Source organism: Delphinus delphis, chromosome 9 (assembly GCF_949987515.2).
Source record: "Delphinus delphis chromosome 9, mDelDel1.2, whole genome shotgun sequence".
Lineage (NCBI taxonomy): Eukaryota > Metazoa > Chordata > Mammalia > Artiodactyla > Delphinidae > Delphinus > Delphinus delphis.
Window position 1 is genome coordinate 95215536 of NC_082691.1, and position 15829 is coordinate 95231364.

Sequence of the window (15829 nt, forward strand, 5' to 3'; positions counted from 1 at the left end):
TAGATATACTCATTCGATGGCTAATCCTACAGGGCTTTTCAAACACGGCCAAGAAAATCAGGGTATAATGCCACCTTAGGGACTCGTGGGAGGCAGTCAGTAGCGAGTGCCCGTTGAGGGGAGAGAGAAGGGGCAAGGATGAGGGAGACTAACAGCAGGGAATGCGGATGGGGACGCCCAAACGAATCACCCCTGCCTCTCCCTGCTCCACACTAAGCTTCCCAGGAACGTGGAGCATCAAAACGTTAAAGAGGGATAATCATAAAACTTCTCACAAAACTTGCCCTTTGACAAAGCACTTGCAGGTGTGTAATTTGTTAAGCACTCGCAACAGCGCTGTGGGGAAGATATGACCCCATTTTTCAGTTGCAGAAACGAAGGCCAGGGAGGTTGCAGGTCACGGAAGTAGTAAGAGGCGGGGTCTAGCCTGGAACACTTCCCCATTCAGCAAAATCTCCATCACAAATACCCCTTCCAATTTCACAACCACTGTAAATCCCCAAGCCAAGCTCATTGTCTGCAAATAGGGGATGACCTCAGGCAGGGCCCAGATTTCTGTGTCCAGCTAGTTCTGAAGAGAGGTGGGAAGAGAGAAGCCAGGGAGAAGGAGGGTGGCCCCAGTCTGTGCCAGGGGAGGAGGGGAAGAGGGAGGAATTCTTGGTAGCCCCTTCCCACTGTGCTCCTACAGTGAGCAGTACTTCGGGCCAGGGACCAGGCTCACGGTGCTAAGTAAGGAGGTTGCTCCAGGGGGGAGGGAGGATGGGCTGCCCAGGCTGGATGACCCCTTGAACCCTAGCTTTGGGGGCGTGCGCGCTGGACCCTCCTAGGCTGCTGTCTGAGAAGGCAAAGTTTGCTCCTGGGTCCCAAGGCTGCGTGGATACCACACAGCTGTATTCTGGGGATGGTTCCAAGCTGACTGTGCTGGGTCAGGAGGGCAGCTGGGGTCCCTGAGCGCTCGCTCGGGCGGGCTGGAGAGAGGTGGGCTGCTGCCCATCTTCATTTGGGGCTGTGCTCAGGGTCGGTGGGGACTTGGGCTGAGTCCCGGACATCAGGAGAGGGCAGCGGCAGTTTTTGTCCTGGGCCTCAGGGCCGTGAGCCAAAACACTCAGTACTTCGGCGGGGGCACCCGGCTGACTGTGCTAGGTGAGCGGGGTGCCCTGGGGCGTTAGGAGCGGAGCGGGGCGTTCAGGACGCCAGCAGGGCCGCGGGACCCCTTTTTGTGCTGAGCCCTGAAGCTGTGAGCACTGACACTCAGTACTTCGGGCCGGGCACGCGGCTCCTGGTGCTAGGTGAGCGGGGACGCTGCCGCCGGGGACGCGGCGGGACGCGCGGCGGGTTTTTGCGCGGCGCTGGGGGGCCGTGACTCAGCCCCTGTACTTCGGGCCGGGCACGCGGCTCCTGGTGCTAGGTGAGCGCGGGCGGCGCGCCTCGGTTTGGGTGGGGAGCCCCGGGGCTGTGCTTTACAGGCGCCGCCCTGCCCTTCGGGGCCGGCAGCCGGCTGACCGTGGTGGGTGAGTGTCCGCGGGCCCGGCAGCGGCGGCGGGGCGGGTTGGAAGGTCGGACCCGGGCACCTGGTCCCCTCCCTGCGCTGGAGCCGGGCGCTGGGACCCGGAGGGCGAGTGGCTGGGCGCTGAGGGGTTTGCGTGCTGGACTGGGACTCTGTGCTCCAATGAGCGGTATTTCGGCCCAGGCACCAGGCTCACGGTCACAGGTGAGATTTGGCTGTCTGCCTGCCTTCCATTCGCAGCCCACCGTGTCCCCGGAGATGGGTGGGGAGGGCTGCAGCTGGGCTGTGTTGCCAGTTGTCCGTCTGTGGGGTCAGTTCTGCAAGGGATGAGGGGCCTGGGATGGGGTACTCCTGGTTCTGGAACAGAAACAGAGGGCAAGGGTTGGGTGGGGGGGGTGCTTTGGTCTCTGTTTCTGAGATATTTAGGGACAGGGTGAGCATTGGAGAAAGAGAAGATTTATTGGGACTCTGAGAGCTGCTTGATTGGAGAAAAAGACCGAGGAGGGCAGTCTGGGCTGGGGGAAGGGCAGGAGGGGGTGTAGCTGATGCAAAGGGGAGAATGAGCCCGAGGGGCAGAAACAAGCAGGGATGAGCGCAGGATGCGGCCCCCTGCACAGCCGGCTCCTGGGAGGTGCAGGTGGAGGCTTCCACTGAACACAGGAGAAAAAGGATGACAAACAAGAGTGTGGAACAGAGAGTGAGAGAGAGAAACACGAGGCATGAGGGAGAGAATCAAAGTCAGCGGGGTTTGTTGATTTGCCGTTTAGAAGTTTAGATTTGAAATTAGCTTTAAAACCTCTTCCTCTCTTCCTAAGCCCCAGACCCCTGAGGGCCAGGCTGTGTGTACAGCACACGGGGGCTAGATGGGAACCTGGGCCACTGGGTGGATTTACTCACCAAACGTACCCCCCTCATCCCCTAGTCGGAAATCTCCCTCCTCACACCACGTCTTCTAGGTTAAACAGCCAGGTGGGGCAGGACATACATGAAAATGCAGATACTTTGCTTGTGAGCTGAGGAACATTCCCTGGAGGATCTTAGGCGCTTTGTGCTGGAAAAGGACCTTAAAGGTCACCTGGTGATGGGAGCACTGAGGCTTCAGGGGGAAGAACCCTCAAAACTGGTATATTTACCGGCTTATTTGACAACAGCAAACGTGTTTGTAGTTAGGTTCATTAAGATGGAGCCAATGAGGCTCAGCTGAAGTGTTTGTTCCCGGAGGGGAAGCTGGGTTCCTGTGATCAGCCAGGGTGGAGAAAAGCAGGAGACCTTACAACCAGGTAAATCTAGGTCCCAAGCCCTGGCCCTTTAATGATCTGGTGACCTTGGTCAAGTGAATCTGTGGGAACATCCTCTCTTCTATACAAGGTCATCAACAATACCTACTGCTAAATCTGATGTGAGACTTACAGGAGTAGCTACATGGAGAGTATCCAGGAAACCTCTTGTAATCCAGTGGTCCCCTCCCTACCCTTCCGCTAGGTGGCCACTGGCAAGGGAGGGGAGCCCAGTGCCAAGGGAGGGGCAGGTTCGGCATGTGGCTAATGGGCAGGAAGGCTGGGAACAGGACCCATAAACTTCAGAATTCTGCCTGAGGCTAGTTCAGCCCACCTCCAAGCACACACAACAGAAGCTCACCAGGACACACACGTGCACCTACGTGGGCAAGCCGACCCGCACCCCACAGGGACTCGCAAACACGGAGGGAGAACTGGCTTTGCCCTCATCATGGAGGAGGCATGTAGTCAGCGCTTCAGGGTGTAAGGACGGTCTGGCTTCCGATCATTCTGTCCATCACGTCACCATCATGGGGACCATCGCATGTGGCTCAGAAGGCATCTTTACTTTTTCCAATAGGGGCTGAGAGTTTGCTGGGTGAGGAGGTCAGAGGAGTAGATTCCATAGTGCCCTTGGAGGGCTGGTTGAACCCCAGGGTCAGGGGCTTTGAGGCGAGAGTGAATAACCAGGCTGGGGGCAGAAAGCCTGATAGAGCTGCACAGCAGAGAGAAGTTAGGAGATTACCTGGGCGGCCAGTAAAGACCTAGGGACAGAGGAGTGAGTAATCAGCAAGGTGGGAAATGCAGGGTGGGGCAGCAGACCTCTTGGGCAGCAGAACCACTGCAAAGGAAACACCCAGGGCTTTTGCTAAAAATTACTTAGAATTTCAAAATGGTGACAGCAGCACATTAAGTCAACAAGGGGCCCTTCTAAGTGTGGGGTCCTCTGTGACTGCACAGGTCATACACCCAGGAAGCCAGCCCGCTAGTCAGGTCACATCCAGGGAAATGTGAAGAGTCGGTTAGAAGAACATTTTCTCCATCTTCCAGCCTAAACTAGATCTCTTTTAGAGTGAGATGTCTTCCTTTTAACAGAATTGCTCAGAAACAAACAAAACAATCGATAAAAAGCAAAGAGCAGAATAACAGGGATGTAGGAGGGCCGAGAAGCAGTGAGCCAGCCAGATGGAAAGGCCGCAGGGGCATTAACTGGACCGCCTTCACCTGGAGCCCTCGAGGACGCCACGCACCAGGGGCTTAGTTGCAGCAAGACAGCTGAGAGCAGAAGTTGCTCTGATGATCTCATGCCTATTGAGGAAGCTTGCTGGTAGGGTGAAGTAGAACACGTGGAATCAAAGGGACAAAGAAGGTTGAAGATGCCTGCATTTGAAACACAGGGGGATGGCTATCTGCCTGAGCTGAGGAAACTCGGGGGTACCTGGAGGCAGAGGAATGGCTAGGATGACCTGCTGAAGCAGCAGAAAGAAAGAAAACCTCCCATTCTCATGAGCGCACCCCAATACAAAAGGCTGTCCTCACGTGGTGCCCCCCAATATGCCATCTGTATCCTGTCATCTGAAGAAAACCCCCCACCCCCAAATGACCCCCTTAGCCCCAAATCCCCTTTACTCCTCCCCGAGACTCACATACAAGTCACCCAGCTGAGGGCAGGGGCTTTCTGAACCCTTGTATCATTTCATCTCCACCCTGGCGCTGCACAGTCGGTGTTGGGATTCTCCCTTCACAGGCAGGAAAAATGATGCAGAGACAATGAGAGACTGTCTAAAGTCATGTTGGTGGGCAGAGTCAGTTCCAAGCTTTGGATTCCGTTCTTCTGCCTCCAATCCACTGCTCTATTTAAATAACTACTACATATTATGGGGAGAAAAAGACAGGTGAGCTTTTCTTGATGGATAAGAAATCAAATAAGGGGAAAGAAGAGACATTACGCAGACTGTTGGGCAGTGCCATTTGTAAGGCCACCTTAGGGGCTGGGGACACAGGAGACAGGGCTGTCGTAGGGTCAATACAAAGGCCAGGCAGGCCGAGGGAGCACAGTCACAGAGGAGCGGGTGGTGACCCCCAAACAAACAACCAGGACCTACTACCACGTGATTTCCTTTTACGATGACCCCGTGGCCCCCTTCCCTGAGCCCCCAACTCACACGCACAGCCGGCCCTCCGGGCACCCGTGCTCCCAACCCCCTCTCCCTTCCAGACGACCTGAGCAAGGTGACCCCACCCAAGGTGGCTGTGTTCGAGCCGTCAGCAGCAGAGATCTCCCGGACCCAGAAGGCCACGCTCGTGTGCCTGGCCACGGGCTTCTACCCCGACCACGTGGAGCTGAGCTGGTGGGTGAACGGGAAGCAGGTCGAGACGGGGGTCAGCACGGACCCTCAGCCACACAAGGAGGACCCCAGCCGCAACGACTCCAGCTACTGTCTGAGCAGCCGGCTGAGGGTCTCCGCCAGCTTCTGGTACAACCCTCGCAACCTCTTCCGCTGCCAAGCCTGGTTCCACGGGCTCTCGGACGAGGACGAGTGGAAGCAGGACAGGCCCAAACCCGTCACCCAGACCATCAGTGCCGAGGTCCGGGGCCGAGCAGGTGAGCGGCTTCGGGAGGGTTCGGCAGGGAGGGAGGCAGAGCAGACAGAGGGGGAGGTCCAGGGAGGAGAGCAGAGAGACTAGGTGCAGAATAAACGGGAGGGTGTGGGAAGCCCCCCGTGAGGGAGGACAGGGCACCTCGGGCTACTTCCTCCCCCACATCCCAGATCGTCAGCCCAACTCAGCTGTGCTGAAAGGTCCCCCTCCCTACGCGCCTGCACAGCTCAGGGTCTGAGCAGTGGGTCCTCATCCCCTTCACTGCTGCCATGTTCCATGACCTTCGAGGATGCTGTGGCCACATCGCCAAAACAGAAGGAAGGCGCTGCTGCGACTCTGACCAGAGGCTGCCCTGAGCCTGGGAGTCTGTGCTGACACAAGTCTGGCTTAGTTTTTTGTTTTTCTTGGTTCTTTTGGAAGCAGCTCAAAATCCCACACATTTGTTATTGTAGAGTTTTGATGGGTCAGGAATGTGGGCATAACTGAGCTGGCTCGTCTTCCTCAGGAGGCTGCAGTCGGGTGTCAGCCACAGCTGGAGTCTTCTCTGAAGGCTCGACTGGAGAGGATCCACTTCCAAGCTCACGTGGTTGTTGGCAAGAGTTAGCACCTTGCCAGCTGTTGGGCTGAGGAAGGCTGGCTTAGTTTTGAATCTGCTTTTGAAGCTGGACTCTCTCATCCATTTCCCTCCCCCTTTTTTCTTTCAGACTGTGGCCTCACCTCGGGTAAGTGGCCCCCTGCTCCTTTGTCTCCATCTCCCATGGTCTTTGCTCTGGAACCAGAGAATGCAAAACCCATGAACCCTGGTGGGGCATGGAAGGGTGGGTGGTGCGTGGGCAAGGAGACCGGAGATCCCTGCTCACAGGTACCTACCTGCTCTCCCTTCCTGCCAACAGCGTCCTACCAGCAAGGGGTCCTGTCTGCCACCATCCTCTATGAGATCCTGCTGGGGAAGGCCACCCTGTATGCTGTGCTGGTCAGCGCCCTGGTGCTGATGGCCATGGTAAGGACGAGGGCAGGATGGGGCCGGCTGGTTGGAGGTGACACTTGAAACACAGCAACTGACACCCAAGAACACAGAGACCCTGCCGGGACCAGAATGGGCAGAGAGGAAAGGGGGGAGTCACCCACATGCCTCAGAAGACACTTATATCTGGGATCACAATGCAAGTACCATGCTGTGAAGGAGAAACTGGGGTCACCTGAAAACATGATGGATGTTAGGGGAACCCTGCTATTTGTCCTGTCAGTGGGAAACCCTACGTCCTCTCAGTCCCCAGCACTGCTGGCTCCTGGTAAGCCCCAAACTTTCTCTTCTTCAGGTCAAGAGAAAGGATTCCTGAAGCCAGCTTAGAGGTGGAGCCAGGAGCTTCCAGCCTGTTATGGCCCTGATGTGAATTCTGCTTTTTCCATTCCTACCCAGTGCTTCAGAAGAGCTGCTCTCGTCTCTCTACGCACCCCAGTATCTACCCCTGTGTGCATGCCCCCCAAACACTCATGACCAAAATCTCCCTAGCCCAAGGGGGACCCTGGCGGGCCTGAACGCATTCAACCAATAAAAATGGCCTGATCTGGCTTGAGTCTGCCTTGTGAGTGCCTAGGTATCTCCTCCGTCCATCTCTGAAGTCCCATGTGACTCCAGCCAGGGTGGAAACAAGAGGCATTCAAGAAAGTGCGGGCCCCTCAGGTAGGAGGGTCAAGGGACCCAGCCTGTGGGTGGTACTACTCCACACTGCCGGCAAAACTCAAGTACACGTGAAAGGGTGTGATTGGGGAAGAGAGAGGCTTACTCTGGAACAACCTAGAAAAAGGTGTGATGCTGTCTATAGGAAATTTCTGTCCTACCTGGACAAAGGTGCTCTGAGGAAGAGCTGTGTCTACTTGCTGAGTGGTCATGTCCCCACGGCCACCAAAGCTGGGTGTCATGTGCGTCACCCATGCTCTCTCCACTGTCTCCCTGAGGGCGCTACTCAGCTTTCTCCATCACCAAGGAGTGATTCCAGGTGAGAAGAAGAGAAATTACTATCTATTCTCATTATCAGATGTACCTTCCAGTTTAAGTTACGAAGCTGGATACAAATTTCACTCTAGTGAATTAAATGTGTGTGAATATGGCCCTGATCAGTCCTGAGAGGATACAAAATCAGTTTCCCTAAAACCAAGGATCAGCCCTGTTGGTATTTCTAGAAATCCTTCCAAAGCTCTTTACTGTCTCATTGTCACCATGGTGATGTAACCCAAAGTCCGCAGGATGGCATAAAAGACCCACCTTTGTCCTCCACCACTTTATCCACACTCACCCTCACTCCCGTCACCCTGAACCCCCGAGTCACTGGCGCTCAGGCCATCTTGCACTCCTCTACCTGGAATGACTCATGTGCGCTCCCACCCATCCTTGCGGATTCAACGGTGACGTCTTCCCCAGCAAGCAGCCGCCTCTGGAGGATCTTTGCCCCTTACTCCATGCAAATGGATGAAATTCTCCCTGCATTTTGCTATCACAGTACCCTGTGTGCATCTCCTTCCTGCCACTGACCACAGTTGATGGAAACTACCTCTTTCCTTGTCTGGCACCCCCACTAGAAGGTCCGCTCCTTGAGGACCAGGTTGTATGGTATTACAGTACCCTTGCGATGTGGCACAGTACCTTGGTTCAGTGTACTAACCCGATAAATTCTCTTTAAAGAAATGAATGAATCAATGAGTTTGCCCAAAGTGACCCAATGCAGGAGCAGATACCACCCTAAGGGCTGCCTGGAACAGCCATCTGTCCCCGCCCCCCACAGGCCTGCAGCACACAGCCTCCTCCCACTACTGGAACTCTGCGTGCATTCTAACATGGGTGTCTGCACATATACCAACACACATGCACAAACACGTATGTCTACATGCATGCATGAGCAGAGGCACCTACTCGTTAAGCACATATCATTGCAACATTTGCTAGTAACCTTCAAGAAAACAAAGATATCCAGGTCACAGTCCCCAAGAAGCTTCCCTGCTCATAGGGGGATAATTCATGAATAGAAAGTTAACACACACGGTGATGCTTGCAATAGCAAGGTGATCTGTCTCCGACAATGCAGGCAGAGGCTAGCAAGAGGTTTCTGACGGGGACCATCAGGGGAGAGTCTGAGACGGTGGCAGTTCTTCAAAGGAAGAACCGGTCTCAGTTAGCCATGTGGGAGAGAGGTCATGATAGTCGGATGTATGAAGAGGATATGAAACTACAGGGTCAGGTACTTCTGCTCAGCGGGTCTGCGAGGTCCAAGATGGAAGTCGTAAGGCTGAAAAGGCAGGTTGGGGCTTCCCGCTTTGAGAGTGGACTCTGTCCTTGCAACCAGCGTGAGGCCTGGCATATAGTAGATGTGCATTGCGTGTCTGTGGACTAATGAAGGGGAAGGAGCTCGGACCCTATTCAGGAAGCAATGAGGAATCGCAGAGCTTTCCAGGCTGTGTGTCCTCCTGCCCTGAGTTGCCATCCCCTGCTCTAGGGATGCTCCTCCCACGTGCCTCACTATAAATGCCAGTCTGTGCAGGTGGGCACAGTGAGTCCCAGAGGGGAGCCCTGATGACATAGGAGATCTCCTCAGGGTGGCGTAGGTTCCAGGAGGGGCCTCTCTGTCCCCTTCCCCCTCCACTAGCACCCTAACATCCCCCAAGGCCCTCCCCACTTTCGATTACTTAGGTTTTTTCCCACCCCACTCAATCAGACCAAGCTCTGCCACCTGCACTTCCTGCCTCCACACAGTCGTTAGGGGAGGGGGACAATAGGAGAGGACATTTTTGTTTCATAGTGTAACATTGTGGGGACTTCGGGGGGGCACGATGATTCAGTTAGAGGAAGGGCTTTTACAAAAAGCCCAGCCTCAGAAAATAGCTCCAACTGCCCGGGTGGGGCTCCTGCATGGGGAGAGTAGCTGGGAGAGATCTCCTGAGCGGGTCCCTGATGTGATCTCGCAGGGATCCGGACTCCGTGATCACCTCTGCCCCTCCCTGCTCCACACTCAGCTTCCAGGAAAGCGAAGAATCAAGCCACAAAGTGGAGTCATGATTCTGTGCTTTTCACAAACCTTGCCTTTTGACAAAGTACTTGCAGGTGTGTAATTTGTTAAGCACTCGCAACAACGCTGTGGGGAAGATATTACCCCATTTTTCAGTTGCAGAAACGAAGGCCAGGGAGGTTGCAGGTCACGGAAGTAGTAAGAGGCGGGGTCTAGCCTGGAACACTTCCCAGCCCAGCAAAATCTCCATCACAAATACCCCTTCCAATTTCACAACCACGGTAAATCCCCAAGCCAAGCTCATTGTCTGCAAATTGGGGATGACCTCAGGCAGGGCCCAGATTTCTGTGTCCAGCTAGTTCTGAAGAGAGGTGGGAAGAGAGAAGCCAGGGAGAAGGAGGGTGGTCCCAGTCTGTGCCAGGGGAGGAGCGGAAGAAGGAGGAATTCTTGGTAGCCCCTTCCCACTGTGCTCCTACAATGAGCTGCACTTCGGGCCAGGGACCAGGCTCACTGTGCTAAGTAAGGAGGTTGCTCCAGGGGGGAGGGAGGATGGGCTGCCCAGCCTGGATGACCTCCTGAATCCTGGCTTTTGGGGAGTGGACGCTGGACCCTCCTGGGCTGCTCTCAGGGAGGGCTAAGTTTGTGCCTGAGTTCCCAGGGCTGTGTGAACACCGAGCTGTATTTTGGCAATGGTTCCAAGCTGACTGTGCTGGGTAAGGAGGGCAGCTGGGGTCCCTGAGCGCTCGTTCGGGCGGGCTGGAGAGAGGTGGGCTGCTGCCCATCTCCATTTGGGGCTGTGCTCGGGGTCGATGGGGACCTGGGCTGAGTTTGGGACATCAGGAGAGCGCAGCGGCGGTTTTTGTCCTGGGCCTCAGGGCTGTGAGCAACGACCCTCTGTTCTTCGGCGGGGGCACCCGGCTGACTGTGCTAGGTGAGCGGGGTGCCCTGGGGCGTTAGCGGAGCGGGGCGTTCAGGACGCCAGCAGGGCCGCGGGACCCCTTTTTGTGCTGAGCCCAGAAGCTGTGAGCACTGAAACTCAGTACTTCGGCGCGGGCACCCGGCTGTCGGTGCTAGGTGAGCGGGGACGCTGCCGCCGGGGACGGGGCGGGACGCGCGGCGGGTTTTTGCGCGGCGCTGGGGGGCCGTGACTCTCCCCCGGTTTTCGGGCCGGGCACGCGGCTCCTGGTGCTAGGTGAGCTCGGGCGGCGCGCCTCGGTTTGGGTGGGGAGCCCCGGGGCTGTGCTTTACAGGCGCCGCCCTGCCCTTCGGGGCCGGCAGCCCCTGACCGTGGTGGGTGAGTGTCCGCGGGCCCGGCAGCGGCGGCGGAGCGAGATGGAAGGCGGCGAGCGCGGGGCGGGGCGGACGCGGGCACCTGGTCCCCTCGCAGCACTGAAGCGGGGCGCTGGCACCCGGGAGCGGCCTGGAGCTGCGGGGGTTTGAGTGCGGGGCTTCTCACTGTGCTCCTATGAGCAGTATTTTGGCCCAGGCACCAGGCTCACGGTCATAGGTAAGATTTGGATGCCTCCCCTCCTTCCAGCCCGGCTCCTGGGGGGTCCCCAGAGATGGGTGGTGTGGGGTGGAGCTGGGGCGCGTGTCCAGTTGTCCATCTGGGGGTCAACTCTGCAAGGGAGGTGGGGAATATTGGGTGGGGAGGGTTTGGGGTAGGGATACTCCCGGGACGGGAATTTGGACAGAGGGAAAGGGGGGCTTTGGTCTCTTTGTTTCTGAGATATTTAGGGACAGGGTGAGCATTGGAGAAAGAGGATTTACTGGGACTCTGAGAGCTGCTTGATTGGAGAAAAAGACCGAGGAGGGCAGTCTGGGCTGGGGGAAGGGCAGGAGGGGGTGTAGCTGATGCAAAGGGGAGAATGAGCCCGAGGGGCAGAAACAAGCAGGGATGAGCGCAGGATGCGGCCCCCTGCACAGCCGGCTCCTGGGAGGTGCAGGTGGAGGCTTCCACTGAACACAGGAGAAAAAGGATGACAAACAAGAGTGTGGAACAGAGAGTGAGAGAGAGAAACACGAGGCATGAGGGAGAGAAAATCAGCGGGGTTTGTTGATTTGCCGTTTAGAAGTTTAGATTTGAAATTAGCTTTAAAACCTCTTCCTCTCTTCCTAAGCCCCAGACCCCTGAGGGCCAGACTGTGTGTACAGCACACGGGGGCTAGATGGGAACCTGGGCCACTGGGTGGATTTACTCACCAAACGTACCCCCCTCATCCCCTAGCTGGAAATCTCCCTCCTCACACCACATCTTCTAGGTTAAACAGCCAGGTGGGGCAGGACATACATGAAAATGCAGATACTTTGCTTGTGAGCTGAGGAACATTCCCTGGAGGATCTTAGGCTCTTCGTGCTGGAAAAGGACCTTAAAGGTCACCTGCTGTGGGAGTATTGAGCTTCCAGAGGGGAAGAAACCCTCAATACCAGTATATTTACCTGGATAATTTGACAACAGCAAGGGTGCTTGCAGTTAGGCGAATTAAGATGGAGCCAATGAGGATCAGCTGAAGTGTTTGTTCCCAGAGGAAAGCTGGGTTTCTGTAATCAGCCAGGGTGGAGAAAAGCAGGAGACCTCAGAACCAGGTAAATCTGGGTCCCAAGCCCTGGCCCCTTAATGATCCAGGACCTCGGAAAAATGAATCTGTGTGCACAGGTCACACACCCAAGAAGCCAGCCCGCTAGTCAGGTCACATCCAGGGAAATGTGAAGAGTCGGTTAGAAGAACATTTTCTCCATCTTCCAGCCTAAACTAGATCTCTTTAGAGTGAGTTGTCTTCCTTTTAACAGAATTGCTCAGAAACAAACAAAACAATCGATAAAAAGCAAAGAGCAGAATAACATGATTGTAGGAGGGCCGAGAAGCAGTGAGCCAGCCAGATGGAAAGGCCGCAGGGGCATTAACTGGACCGCCTTCACCTGGAGCCCTCGAGGACGCCCGCACGAGGGGCTTAGTTGTAGCAAGACAGCTGAGAGCAGAAGTTGCTCTGATGATCTCATGCCTATTGAGGAAGCTTGCTGGTAGGGTGAAGTAGAACACGTGGAATCAAAGGGACAAAGAAGGTTGAAGATGCCTGCATTTGAAACACAGGGGGATGGCTATCTGCCTGAGCTGAGGAAACTCGGGGGTACCTGGAGGCAGAGGAATGGCTAGGATGACCCGCTGAAGCAGCAGAAAGAAAGAAAACCTCCCATTCTCATGAGCGCACCCTAATACAAAAGGCTGTCCTCACGTGGTGCCCCCCAATATGCCACCTGTATACTGTCATCTGAAGAAAACCCCACCCCCAAATGACCCCCTTAGCCCCAAATCCCCTTTACTCCTCGACCCCTGAGACTCACATACAAGGAACCCAGCTGAGGGCAGGGGCTTTCTGAACCCTTGTATCATTTCATCTCCACCCCGGCGCTGGACAGTCGGTGTTGGGATTCTCCCTTCACAGTCAGTAAAAATGATGCAGAGACAATGAGAGACTGTCTAAAGTCATGTTGGTGGGCAGAGTCAGTTCCAAGCTTTGAATTCCGTTCTTCTGCCTCCAATCCACTGCTCTATTTAAATAACTACTACATATTATGGGGAGAAAAAGACAGGTGAGCTTTTCTTGATGGATAAGAAATCAAATAAGGGGAAAGAAGAGACATTACGCAGAATGTTGGGCAGTGCCATTTGTAAGGCCACCTTAGGGGCTGGGGACACAGGAGACAGGGCTGTCGTAGGGTCAATACAAAGGCCAGGCAGGCCGAGGGAGCACAGTCACAGAGGAGCGGGTGGTGACCCCCAAACAACCAACCAGGACCTACTACCACGTAATTTCCTTTTACGATGACCCCGTGGCCCCCTTCCCTGTGCCCCCAACTCACACGCACAGCCGGCCCTCCGGGCACCCATGCTCCCAACCCCCTCTCCCTTCCAGACGACCTGAGCAAGGTGACCCCACCCAAGGTGGCTGTGTTCGAGCCGTCAGCAGCAGAGATCTCCCGGACCCAGAAGGCCACGCTCGTGTGCCTGGCCACGGGCTTCTACCCCGACCACGTGGAGCTGAGCTGGTGGGTGAACGGGAAGCAGGTCGAGACGGGGGTTAGCACGGACCCTCAGCCCCACAAGGAGGACCCCAGCCGCAACGACTCCAGCTACTGTCTGAGCAGCCGGCTGAGGGTCTCCGCCAGCTTCTGGTACAACCCTCGCAACCTCTTCCGCTGCCAAGCCTGGTTTCACGGGCTCTCGGACGAGGACGAGTGGAAGCAGGACAGGCCCAAACCCGTCACCCAGAACATCAGTGCCGAGGTCCGGGGCCGAGCAGGTGAGCCGCTCCGGGAGGGTTCGGCAGGGAGGGAGGCAGAGCAGACAGAGGGGGAGGTCCAGGGAGGAGAGCAGAGAGACTAGGTGCAGAATAAACGGGAGGGTGTGGGAAGCCCCCCGTGAGGGAGGACAGGGCACCTCGGGCTACTTCCTCCCCCACATCCCAGATGGTCAGCCCAACTCAGCTGTGCTGAAAGGTCCCCCTCCCTACGCGCCTGCACAGCTCAGGGTCTGAGCAGTGGGTCCTCATCCCCTTCACTGCTGCCATGTTCCATGACCTTCGAGGATGCTGTGACCACATCGCCAAAACAGAAGGAAGGCGCTGCTGGGACTCTGACCAGAGGCTGCCCTGAGCCTGGGAGTCTGTGCTGACACAAGTCTGGCTTAGTTTTTTGTTTTTCTTGGTTCTTTTGGAAGCAGCTCAAAATCCCACACATTTGTTATTGTAGAGTTTTGATGGGTCAGGAATGTGCGCATAACTGAGCTGGCTCGTCTTCCTCAGGAGGCTGCAGTTGGGTGTCAGCCACAGCTGGAGTCTTCTCTGAAGGCTCGACTGGAGAGGATCCACTTCCAAGCTCACGTGGTTGTTGGCAAGAGTTAGCACCTTGCCAGCTGTTGGGCTGAGGAAGGCTGGCTTAGTTTTGAATCTGCTTTTGAAGCTGGACTCTCTCATCCATTTCCCTCCCCCTTTTTTCTTTCAGACTGTGGCCTCACCTCGGGTAAGTGGCCCCCTGCTCCTTTGTCTCCATCTCCCATGGTCTTTGCTCTGGAACCAGAGAATGCAAACCCCATGAACCCTGGTGGGGCATGGAAGGGTGGGTGGTGCGTGGGCAAGGAGACCGGAGATCCCTGCTCACAGGTACCTACCTGCTCTCCCTTCCTGCCAACAGCGTCCTACCAGCAAGGGGTCCTGTCTGCCACCATCCTCTATGAGATCCTGCTGGGGAAGGCCACCCTGTATGCTGTGCTGGTCAGCGCCCTGGTGCTGATGGCCATGGTAAGGACGAGGGCAGGATGGGACAGGTGATTGAAGGGAGAGGGTGAAATGTCATGAAGGGTAACTGAGGGGGTCTCAGAGTCATGTCCTGGCACCTCAATGGAGTTATAGTGGGGCTGCCAGACGGGGGACAACATCCGAGGTCATCTAGAATGTAGCTTTAGAGGATGGGGAGAATCAACTAGCTCTACCCGAAATCAAGCCCTAGAGTCAGCTTCCTCTGACCCACTCGTACTGTTCGGTGACCCCTGGCACCCTGACAATGTCCTCTTTTCCTCAGGTTAAGAAAAAAGATTCCTGAGACCAGCTCCAAAAGTGCATCCTGAGTCATTCTTCATCCTCTCCTTGGATGTTCCTTAACATGTTTCCAGTCTGTGTTCCTCAAGGGTTTCTCTCTCTCCACCTTCTTTTATCTCCTTCCTACTTGGATGTCTGTCCCTTCTCTCAGCTTCCCTGCAGACTGAGCTCCTCCCCACTGAATCTGAAATTGATTAAAGTAATAAAAGTGTCATGGTGGGCTTGACTGTGTCCCAGGAGTGTCTATGGAGTTCTGCCCTTCCCTGTTCTACCTCTGATTTAGGGAAATCACCACCCCTCAGGCATACAGAGTGATGCACCCTCCTCTCTGACCAATGTCGATTCCTCCTGTTTGTCCTGATGGAGGATGGACCCCATGGTCCACACCTGGGTATTCTGGGCCCCATTTGGTAGGGTTAGTTTGAAGGGCAAGGAGCTGGACTCTGGAAAACCTGCATGTTGATGGCATAAGGATGAATGGAGGTGAACCGTAACCCCCAGCTCAGCGCTGGACGGAGGACAGGGCGACCTGTAGGTTAGAATGTCTGATCATTTCTGAATTCCAGATTCGAGTTTCACTCCTTACGCATTTAGAGTTTATCTGTGTTGGTTCTTAACACTTCCATCTTGTCTGCTTTCAGAATTTGGGCATAAGATTTAGTTCTACTTTGCCTGAGTTAGAATCCTAAAGAAGGCATAGAGTTGAAAACACTGAAGTGTGAAACCTGGAGATTTCATGGAGGTGGGACACATAGGGTCAGGCCTTGAGGAGGAATGGCGAAGGGGAGCAGGGTCCATTGGGGGCTGGGGTGCTGCACCTGAGTGTCTCTTCCAACAGGCTCCTTCACT

The 15829-nt window shown here is 55.6% G+C and overlaps 2 gene segments (V, D, J or C); both read left to right on the forward strand.

Annotated features, from left to right (window-relative positions):
- The window catches only part of LOC132431256 (T cell receptor beta constant 1-like), a 62018-nt gene extending 55061 nt beyond the window's left edge, over positions 1–6957 (forward strand). The window contains 4 exon segments of the C gene segment in view: positions 5003–5389; positions 6090–6107; positions 6279–6385; positions 6705–6957. Of these exon segments, the coding sequence occupies positions 5003–5389; positions 6090–6107; positions 6279–6385; positions 6705–6725 (533 nt within the window).
- A 3382-nt stretch (positions 6958–10339) lies between these two features.
- Positions 10340–15211, forward strand: LOC132430555 (T cell receptor beta constant 1-like; the record flags this gene model as incomplete). The annotated part of the segment is given in 5 exon segments: positions 10340–10460; positions 13301–13687; positions 14388–14405; positions 14577–14683; positions 14964–15211. Coding segments are annotated over 5 exon segments (654 nt in total), but the record flags the coding sequence as incomplete, so codon positions are not given.
- Between the last annotated feature and the right edge of the window lie 618 nt (positions 15212–15829).